This window comes from Thunnus albacares, chromosome 14, assembly GCF_914725855.1.
Source record: "Thunnus albacares chromosome 14, fThuAlb1.1, whole genome shotgun sequence".
In the NCBI taxonomy this organism is placed as follows: domain Eukaryota; kingdom Metazoa; phylum Chordata; class Actinopteri; order Scombriformes; family Scombridae; genus Thunnus; species Thunnus albacares.
Window position 1 is genome coordinate 2,087,777 of NC_058119.1, and position 11,525 is coordinate 2,099,301.

The 11,525-nt window shown below is 37.8% G+C and overlaps 1 protein-coding gene across 5 annotated transcripts in view; it reads right to left on the minus strand.

Annotated features, from left to right (window-relative positions):
* The window catches only part of gbf1 (golgi brefeldin A resistant guanine nucleotide exchange factor 1), a 90,818-nt gene extending 85,574 nt beyond the window's left edge, over nucleotides 1–5,244 (minus strand). For 4 of the 5 annotated variants that reach the window (XM_044373855.1, XM_044373854.1, XM_044373853.1 and 1 more), the window contains exons 1-2: nucleotides 4,944–5,244; nucleotides 499–602 (exon numbers count right to left, since the gene is read on the minus strand). In XM_044373855.1, the coding sequence (XP_044229790.1) occupies nucleotides 499–594 (96 nt within the window). In that variant the 5' untranslated portion in view covers nucleotides 595–602; nucleotides 4,944–5,244. Of the gene's footprint in view, nucleotides 1–498; nucleotides 603–4,642; nucleotides 4,677–4,943 lie in introns of all 5 variants that reach the window. The other variant, XM_044373852.1, reaches the window with a different exon arrangement.
* Nucleotides 5,245–11,525: the final 6,281 nt, after the last annotated feature.

Below are 11,525 nucleotides of genomic sequence, written 5' to 3' on the forward strand. Positions count from 1 at the left end.
AATTATTTCTGGGACAATATATCGTCCAACAAAAGTAGTTATGGTGACAGGCCTCTTTGCACCCAAAGAAGTGCCCAACATGTTGACACTTGAGAGACATGACACTGTGTTTGTTATCCTGCTGTTTATGAAATCAGTCCCTGATTAGATGGTTGAAATGAAGCCTTGACTGAGAACCTCTGTGTGAGAGTCATGATTTTATATCCAACTATTCTAGAAGATACAATTACCTGTTATTAACAACTTTGGACATTTTCCTTCTGCAATGATGATAATGCAAAAGCTGTTAGAGCTGATCCACTCACCAATGCAATGGGACCCCAAATGATTAGACTGAATTGATTAGATTGGCCCTAGTTGGGTCAAGTTTCGGATACCAGAAATTGAGTTGACTAGTGTGGAGCTCTATGAAAAACCTCAGTTTTTTTTTTTACATCTTTACTAAATCTAACCTTAATGCAGTTCCAATAAAAAATATAGTTGTTCTTTTTAACTTGCCAGTGGAGTGTGGGTGTTCCATCTGGAGTTCCTCTTGATAGCCCCGACAACAGTACCAATTTCACCCTGGACGATGTAGATATTCTTGTCCACCATGCTGCTTTCTGACAGAAAAAGGAAAGAAGAGATGGTTGATTTTGGCAGCGACACAATCTATAGCTGGGCAAAAATTCAACATTATCACTACTAGTCCCTTTACATAACTGTACTGTAACTCTAATATCATGATTCAAAGTAGTCACATCTAACTGAATGATAATAAGAGACATCATTACAATTTGCCTTCCCAAGAAGTAGAAAACACTTTAAAGTATTGGACTCAAAGGGAAAAACATGAGATCAAACTGTTAGCATGTGATTTTGAAGTCTTTCATTATTATCAGGCCTTAGTGCACAATGTTGCAAATCAATAAGCTGGACTGCTTAATGCCACTTTCAGATTAACAGGATTTTGGGAATGATATAATGAAGTACCTTGATTGGTGAGGTATTAAGGATGGAAGTATGCAGCCAGTGTGTGAGTAGAGCTATAGTAATTACTAGTCAATTAATTGATTAGTCGATGGTCATGAAATTAATAACAACTGTTTTGATAATCGATTAATCATTTCAGTCATTTTTTATGAAAAATTGCCAGTTGCAGCTTCTCAAATGAAGCTTTTCTGTGTCATGTATGACAGTAAACTGAATATCTTGGACTGTTGATCGGGCAAAACAAGACATGTGAATGCATCTCTTTGAGCTGTGGGGAATTATAAGAGTCATTTTTTCACAATTATCTGACATTTAATAGACCAAACAATTAATTGGTTCATTGATAAAATAATCAGTTGATTAATTGATCATGAAAATAATTTAGTTGCAGCCTTATATGTAAGTACATACAGTAACAAATGCACCACAGACCACATAACCATCAATAAAAAACTGTGATACTGCTTGTTGGACTGTTTTGTCCTTAATAAATTCATGTATGTAGGTACATGCAGGAATTTTAAGTGATGGATAAACAATCTTTTGACTAAATAAATCCAATAAACAAATCTAATATTCTGCAAAAAGTATCTGAAAATTGAGTAGCCAAGCTTAAAGTCAAACTAAGAGCTCTCAGCCTCAAATGAATAGAATCTACGAAGCGGACAGAAAATTTCCATGTCCACCTAGACAATGCCTGAAACCAATATGGATAACCAAACAGAATCAAAATGGCATGGTGTTCATATTTGAGAAGCACGGGATATCAAAATTGTTGGATTAACCTTTTTTCTTGTGCCATGGAAGCCATGTGAGATAATACGCTTACTTTACAGGGAGATACAGTATATGAGTATAGAGATTGGGTGGCTGAGGCCACGTTCTTTTAAATTCATGGTAAGCAGCCTATTCAAAACACTAAGAGGATGAAGTTATGATAGGGGAAGGCTAAGATGTTGAGACAGAATGATAGCCGGCCATATCACGGCTGATAAGACTGTCATATATCATTGATGTTGAGTGTCTGTTGATACAAAGTCCTCATCTAATGATTTCCAACATCATACAGCTGAACAGTGCACACAGCAGGTATTCAGTTTAGGTAAAAAAAATGTTTGACAGCTCAATAACTATGCATTAATACATAACTGCCTACATCACAGCTTTACTTCAGTGGATTCTGATTGAAACATCATTAACTACAATCTGTAACAGACATTGTTCATGTGACATTCAAACAAAGCAATAATGCTTCAGTGTTTCCCCTAGGTTGATTGTTTTGGCCTGGCGGGGGGGAGGGTGCACTGAGCAAAAGTCGGGAGACTCAGCAGCCACATATTTCTCTGTTAGCATCGTCAGGTTAGACTAGTTTCTCAGGCAACGACACAAACATTAACTCACGTTTCGGAACAGCGCTGCACAGAGGCTCCCAAACGCTATTGATTTCTGAATGAATGGATATTTGCCGTTATTTTTGGCAGTAATAAAATATTTTTTTGGCCTGGCGGAGGTTCTGGTTGCACTATGCTGCACTATTACAGGGGAAACACTGAATGCTTGCAGTCATTTCATTTGGCCCACAAGAACAAACCCAGTGTAACTGACCACTGTCTCACTAGGCTACTTTGTTGAGCAACAACAAGTGAATTGGTGCTACAGGTTGTTCTGTGGGATGGTAGACTATTGTGTTGTCTGGCTGGATACCAAACCAGTCCCTGCTCACTACCACTTCAGTATGAAGTGTATAAGAGGGTGTCAACAAATAGGTCAACTTTGGGACACACTTGCATCTCTCCTTTAAAGCAAGGAAACATCCATCACCATGGATACTTACACCTTACGCTATCAGCTGTTTGATTGATATCGTGTACTGTTTACTTGTAAAATGCATAACGTCCCTAAAATAATCAACATGTGCTATAAAATCAATGAATCAGTATGAATGTAGTTGGGGCAAAGCGAGGGAAATCAATTTTTTATGATGTTCCTTCATTCTCCGTCATCCGCACTTGTGGTTAGATAATGATACTGTGCACATCCACTCCACACTATCTGGATTGGGAGTTTATAGGTGAAAGGTTGAAGGGGCCAGAACCCAAGACTCAGGAGCAGACAGTAGTCAGGAGGATTCATTTCATGAGGCACAGCCATCTCAGCATGATGTTTAGTTATTTGTTTGACACGAATTTAGAATACTAGAGGCCAGTTCTCACAATTTGGGACCAGATGAGCAGACCTACAGGTTTACACCTTCCACTGATTCTTTTGGTGATTTAAATATTCTGTCAATATAAACCTCTTAAATGAGGTGTAAGTGGGGCACAGTTTTCATCCGTACTCCATAGTCTTAACACTTCAAAGAGCGCTAAATGTCATTTAACGCTAGATTTATACTTTATGCAAGAGGTTAAAAGCAGTGGACACCTGTGGATAGGACCACCACAACACTAGACAGATAACCCAAAATTACAAAGTTGTCTCAGGTCTATCTGTACACTAAGCTCTTCTAAATGAATGCCTTCACCCTATAAGCAAAATTTCACATTCTGTCATTTTAAAAAATTTCTACTCTTAATATTAAATTCCATGTTCACATGTCCTCTGAGATCACTGTAGTGCCTTAAAGGACAGGTTCACAATTTTTCAAGTGTGTCTTAAAACAGCAGTCAGGTGTCTATATGACCAATGAAAGAGGTTTTCATTGCTGTAATCATTCCTCCCTTTCATACTGGATATTAAAGATCTCCTTCACATGTGATTTCAATGTAAGTGATGGAAAAATCCACAGTGTGTCCACACAGTCATTTAAAAGTTGATGTGAAGATTATATAAAGCTTCAGCAGTCTGAGTTAGTCATATCAAGTAGATATCTGCTGCATCTTTTTAGCATCAAATTCCCTCTTTATGTTTCCTCAGACAGCGTTTCCCTGTTGAGCTGTGGTGGAAGTATAGTAACAAAAAGAGGGACTGTGACGCTAAAAAGACTACTTCAATTTGATTTGACTCATTTGGACGCTGAAGCTTCATATTAGCTTCAGATAAAGTCTTAAATACATTTTTGCACAGAAGGAGGAGTGTGGATTTTGTCCCCCATCACTTACATTGTAAGTTACATGGAACAAAACATTATGTGGGGACTATCTAATGGTCAGTATGAACGATTACAGCAAGAAAAACATGTTTCAATGTTCATTTGGGCTCCTGACTGTTGTTTTAAGACAGACTTGGAAAACTGTGAACCCATCCTTTAAGTTTGGATGACGTGTTGGCATGATAGGAGCTGTCCTAGTGATGCTAAAAAAGTCAGGCTCGCAATAAAGTGTATCAATCACTGTATGTAACTGAGAGGACTCAGACTTCCCCCCTTACTTTTAGACATCACTGACAGCAACCAGCTGTCACGATACTACAACATCTCTGCATGTAGCTTCACAGAAATACACTAACAGCAAACTAAACCCAAGACTCGAACAAAGTCAAACGTGAATCCAATATAGTCATAGTGAAATCCCCAAAACACAAGAGGTATACGTGAAACATAACACAGTAATACACAAAAGGCAAGTGACAGAAGCCAGCAGGTCGGCTGTCAGGTGAGATAGGAAGGTGCTGGCTGATTAGATTAGTTGAGTCAGTAACATCTACTCAGGCTAACAGGCTAGCCACCCACCGCAATAAGAGGCTGATAGGCAGATGACAGCCCTCTGGGACAAACAAACACACAACGAAAAGACACATAAATACAGTTTAGTTCATATATATCAATATAATGAAGTGTCTACAGATTGGTTTCATTAACTAACTTAACAGACTGATTACATGTCCAGAAGCCTGAGAGCTAACCACCTAGCTCAATTAGCTAGCGTGAACTGGCTAATGTGTCCCCACTGTTTGTCCTTTCAGACAACACGTTATTTATATGTCATTGAGTCTTTAAAGCAAAACCACCTGTCGACAAATGCACATATTACCTGTTTATGGCTTCTATTTCAAAGATGGAGTCAAGCTGTAACGTTAGTTAATGCTAGCTAGCCTAGCTCGGCAAGCTAGCAGGCTAGCCGGCCAACAGTGACTGAAGAAGACCGAAGTTCAATTCACTGCGACAAACAGACAAATTAACATTAGCGGACATTCCACTGCGTCAGAACGTGATATTTCCAAACAGCGCGTATTCATTCACTCGCCATAAAGCGCTGCATAAGTGAATAAAGTGAAGCTTCCTGCAGCTGTCAGTCTCTCAGTAAACACACTGACGTGGAAAAGCTGTGCACTACCAACCTAACTTGATGATAGAGTTTTGACTGACAGGCTTCTAAACTAATCACTTTAAGCGTTATTTAAAGCTTTAAAGTACGAGTAGATATCGGACAATTAAAGTCTTAGTTGTAGTAGTGCTTGTGCTTGTTTTTCCCATTCATAGTTAATAACAGGAATTCACAAATAAGAAAATATCACATGTGTTACAATGAGATGAGGGCGGGACAAAAGCAGCAGGAGTGGAGTAAGGGTTGGTTGAGAAGTTGAAACGAAGGTTGGTTGATGACGAAAGCATCGTCTGCGTCTCCACTGACACGATTTACTGCTGATATCTCCCCTAACTTTTTATTATTTGGAGAAATGTAATGTAATGTTTCACAGAATATTACAGGAATCTTTGTTTGCAGTTCTATTTGATTAATTTGCTCACTATTTTGACCAAATTTTATATTCACAAATCCAAATTCTTAAGCAAAAAGTCAAACTTTTCAGAGATGATTGTCCATATCAAACAATACATTTCTTCAATATCTGAATGTACAAAAAAAACTGTTAAAACTTAAAGCTTTACAACTTATTTATTTAACTTTTTATTTATTTATTTATTTATTTATTTATTACAACCTGATGTGGATCTTTATTTCTTGTCAGATATGAATAATGACATTCTCAGTTTACTATCAGAGGGTCTCAGCAGAAGATTTCTACAGTATTGGCACTGATACCCTTTGTAGGGATCAGTGATGGAAGACCTTTGTGCTTTTGACCAATCACAGGTTCCCAAAGTAAGGTCCAGAGGGTTTAGTGCTGCAATAAATTGGCATTTCATTTCATTTTACTCTAACTCACCAGGCATACACATGCCTACACATATGTGATATAAAAGCTAAATTATAGCCTATTTTATATAAAATATAGGATGCATGTATGCTCTATGGGGGCTGTGGGAGAAAAGAGGGATCTGTTGTCTAAGTCTGTGCCATAATGGTGAGAACTGTGGAGACAAATGTAAGGGCCCACAGCTTGAGTGCTCATAAAGTTAATTACATTTAAGAGTATTGTTTGTTGTATGCAGGAGGCTGATGAATATGTCAACATTGTACATTTCATTCAACCTCCACAGTTACATAATTTTAATCAATTTATTGCACGTCACATTTATATATTTCATAAACTTAATTTCTTTGTCAACAGCACAGTCTATATTTCTTCTGTACACTCAGTTTTTATGTCTCATTTCACAACTGTTATTATTCCATTCTCTAAATAGATTTAATTTTATTATTTTTGTTTATTTCATTATTTATTATTATCTTACTTTTGTTCTATTTTCATTCTTTATTCTTCTATGTTGCATTTGTGGGAGCAAACACCAAGACACATACTTGCACACTACTTGGCTAATATGACAGATTCCAATTCTGATTGTGATTCTGAATACAGTTAAATTTAGAACCATCTCTACACAGATTACTATCAAAAAACATTTTTAAAAATTGTGATTTGGTAGCATAACCATACAATATTAGATTCTGAATCATGTTTGGGTTGGAGCCACCCCACAAATCATTTAACAAACATTAACCTTGCCACCACATGATCATACTACATATACACTGTGGTTGTTGAAAAAAATTACCTCACTATATCAAATGACCCTTAAATTTAAAATAATTATTATTATTTGGGAAACATGAACACATCCCCTGCTGTGTTGAGAGGGGGACTTCACCCATTCTTCTACTGGCCCTTTTGCTGTGCAGCATGGAGAAGATAGCGGAGGATTTTCCTATCTTCCATGGATTGCATGGCTGGGATGAGTTGCTAGCAACATATGGATGGCTCCAGGCTCATGTCTAATGGTTGGTCAGGCTCCATTACTCTTGTCACAAAGACATTTGACCGGTTGGTCATCTCTAACGTCTTGCTCCCAAATAAACCATAACTCCATTATAACATGTATCATGTAAATACAGGTGACAGACCAAGGAGCTAGAGATAGATGGTACCAGTGCACATCCAGTGAATGGATATAGAGGTTGGTTGGTCATACAAATACCAGGATATTCACCTCAACAGCAAACAGGACTAGAGAGTCCAGAAAAACCTTGACAAACTGGACCACCCGATTGTATTCCTTCAAAAGCAAGTGCAATTTTTGCATTTAATATTGGTTGTAACTTCCTCATCTCCTCACTTTATTTGTCATTATTTGTGCCTAAACATATTTTGTAATTCTATTTACATGGTGTATATAGTACCTTTTATTTTTGTTTTTCATGCATCATGTTCAATATGTTAAATGCTTATAATGTGTATAGTATTACAGGTTTTCAAGGTTACTTACTGTATATATACTATGCATCTGTTCTCCTGCTTCCTTTTGCTGCTGTCACACTTCACTTTTTCTGCATGAGATTGTATGGTTTCAGGTTGTAAGATTTGGGAGCAATTTATGGGCGAGTTAACAGTGTTATGGAATATATTCAACAATTTCATATTGTGTAAGTGTGTGGATCAAGTATGTAAGCCATTTAATGTCCAGCCTGTATCAAAGGATTTTAGGTAATGTGCCAATCAAATATTAATGAATCAAAAATAAATCACAAAACACAATGTATGGTATAACTAAATAGAAAACTCTGTGTGTGTGTGTGTGTGTGTGTGTGTGTGTTTGCTTTATATTGGGTGGGGGCATGAGGGAGGGGTACAAAGCTTGCACAGATACAGTTCTACAATCTGTTATCTCTCTGTGCAATCAGAACACCTACACTCAAAGTATTTCTCTGTGTTTAAAGCATGTCGAATCAACTTGTGTCAGACCTCTGTTTGCTCTTTGCAAAGTGTTTGATCACCTGTGGGATTTGTAATTTCAACATTTCATCTGCAAACATACGCACGTCATTTTCTGCAGTAGCAGATACGTCTGTGCCGCCGAGGCAATAACAACACTTTTCTTTGTAATGTTCTCAAAAGCAGTATTGACAGGTTGATTTATCATTGCTTTTAAATACCAGCTTTAGCCATTAAAGGGGATGCTTTACATGTAAATCCACATTCATTCATTAACCTTCAAAGAAGCAGCATCTTTCTAAGAATTCATCTTTAATAACCATGATGTTGTGTTGCATATCCTCAGTTGATCTACCATATCCCTATCCTATCCTGGTTCAGCTGCACATGAAACAGCTGGATTTTGCTTGATTACATTTCCTTCATCCAAACTGAAAATATTTATGTAAGTGTCTTGGACACGAGTCTGTTCGTCATTAATTACGGGCACAAGAATGAGAACAGGGAGATTCCTTTCATTTTGACCATCTCATTTACCCAAAATACTTATCCTCAAGGAAGAACTCCAAAATTACACATTTTCCTGGCTCCAGTTGAGGGTTTCATGCTCAAGGAAGTGATGCCTTGGTCATATTGCCACTTTGCTTTGCCATGTATGGTGTAAATTTATAATCTGTCCTGGTGTCTGGTGAGAAGACAAAGAATCACCAGTTTGGCTTTAAGAAACATACAAACATAAGCCCAAACAAAGTAATGTGCTTTGTGTTGCAAAACAGTTGTGTCACGTTTGGCGAGTATGATCTTGTTTGAAAGATGTGCAAGTTGTAAATGGAGGCTTGTTTATCATGGCTTTTTCTAACATTTTGGGAGATATTTTTGTGCAATGCTTCAGCATTTCAGCCCGAGGGCATGCTTATAGTGATGAAAATATGTGCCAGACAAGGAATGATACATTTCTATCACTAATTTCAGATTTTGAATTTTTTTATTTTATTTATTCAGTTAGGGGTACTATCAAGTTGTATTATGGGAAGCAGGGTCCACCAGTCTCTGCAACACATTTCTCCATGACAAGATACAGAGTGGTGACAAATGAAATGAAGTGTCTTAGTAAAGTATTGTTCCATTACTAGCCTTCAGAACAGCTTCAGTGTTCCTTGTCTCAGACTCTCCAAATGTGCAGAACTCTACTGAAGGGTTGAACTCCATTCTTCCAAAAGATATTCCCTCACTCGGTGTTTTGATGATGGTGGTGTTGAACCAACTTTTACACTTTTACATGAAAAATAATGACATAGTGGGTTGCCTCCCATTTGTTAGACCTTCACTGTCCTCATCTGCATACATAGTTCAGTATCGCCCAACTACAGAATGCTGAAAAGCAGTTTATCAGCGCTGGCATGCAGCGTCCTTTTCACACGGCAGGTGTTACAGAAAAACAAATACACCTGCATTTGAGTTTTGGTCACTTTCATACCTAACTGGCTGTGGCAGTCAGTTTAGCAAGCCTCAGAGATCTGGCATCACCAGCAAAGGTCAGTGAAAGATGACAAATGTTGTCGTTGTGTACACCAACATCATATCTCAAAGCCCACAGCTGTGTTAAGAATGTGTTAACACTCTTCAAATAAGTGTGATTCATAGCTTTCTTTCTATCAGTGTAAGTGCAAGATGATTAGCTACTCTTTCCCTACATCCCAAACCTCCACTGTCCATAAAATATAAGTCCCAGATGAATTTTGTTTTACATGGGAAATATGCCACATTTAACATTTAGCAAACATTACCACTGTAATGGCAGGTGTAAAACATTTAAATTTTTACTTATATGTGAACTTTCCTTATTTGAAGTAACAGGAAAGAAAAGAGCCTACAGCGTGAGGCAGCACAATGGTTGAGCTAAAGGGTAACATCAGTATGCTAACCAATGACATCATACAGTATCTTCTAAACATGCTGATGTTTAGCAAGTATTATATTTACCATTTTCACCTGCTTGTTGGCATGCTAACTTTTGCTCATTGGCTCCAAACACAAAGTACAATTTAGTACGTTTTGCAGGTATTTGATTATTGACCAAACTATGTGACACATTAAAATTTTGACCTGATGATGGTGGTAGATGAAAAGTTAAGGCTTCACCAAAGTTACTACAACTCCTCCTGAGGTGAATATGGATGTCTGTACCACATTTTATGGCGATCCATCCAAAAGTTGTTGAGACATTTCACAAAACAACCCTCAAATGTAAACCTCATGGTGCCCTACCAAATTTTGTGCCAGTCCATCTAATAAACTCCTTCATAGGAGTCTTGGGTTCCAATATTTAATTCCAATTGTCATATGGCTTCAGTGAATAGTGGGAACAAGTTAATATAGATTAAAAATTATATTGTCAGACAGTTTGGAATAAGATGATTTTTTCAACTTTAAAGGTTCATAAGGGGAAATATAAGCTGATAATAAAGAGATGAAGTGATCAGCCTTTGAGATTTTCTGGATTCCGGCATGACGCTATGACACACATCATACTCTAAAGATCAGACAACATCTGATCAGTGAAGCCTCACAGATGGATGGATGGATGGATGGAAAAGCCAGGGTCAATACATAACACCCCTCTAATGTTTGGGTTTGGGTCAATGTAATATCTGCAGAAATATAAAGATAAAATGTGTCAAAGTCAAAATGTAACTATGACTGACTGATTCATTTTCAGAATGAATGGATGTGTAGTCATGTATTCTTCCACTTATTGTCAATTTCACAACTTTTAAATTTGTAAGGAATTTGGAACATTTAACCTTTGAACGTCAATAAACTATGTGGTCAAAATGGATGATTGATCATATGTGGGGGTGACGGGTGATAAATCCCCTTCATTGTAAGAATGTACAGTGTAGCCACTTCTTCATCTGCTTAGGTCATTCCTTCTCAGGAGGCTCTGAAATAATGCAACAAGAAGGCCCTCTTTTTGTGTGTGTGTGTGTGTGTGTGTGTGAGTTTGGGGGGTGGGGGGCAAACTTTAGTTGGCCTTGTAATATATGTGTATTTTATGTATTTTATGTGTATGTGTTATATTTTGGATTTGACACTTGAAACACATTCCCAAATAAGTTTTATTAAAGTTTCGCCTCCCTACAGATGTGAGACTCATTGTAGCATCTTTTAGCCCCCACTATGAACATGGTGGCCAAATCAGCTGAACATGTCTGGCACACGGCAGCCCCCCATCAGAGCATTCATGGGTGATCTCACCATCATGGCAGCAACATCAGATGGATATTGCAAGGTCAAGGATGAGTTTCAAACCCACCAAATCAAATTCCATGATGCTAAAGAAGGGGAAAGTGGTGGACCAAGTGGTGCCAGGAACATTTATGATTCCAGCCTGAAAGATTCTGCTGCCACTCAGAGGAACAAATAAGATCTTGAGGGCTGACTCACCAAGGTGGACAAGTCAGATCTGCCCAGTAGATTCAAGGCCTAAGCAGCGCAGCACT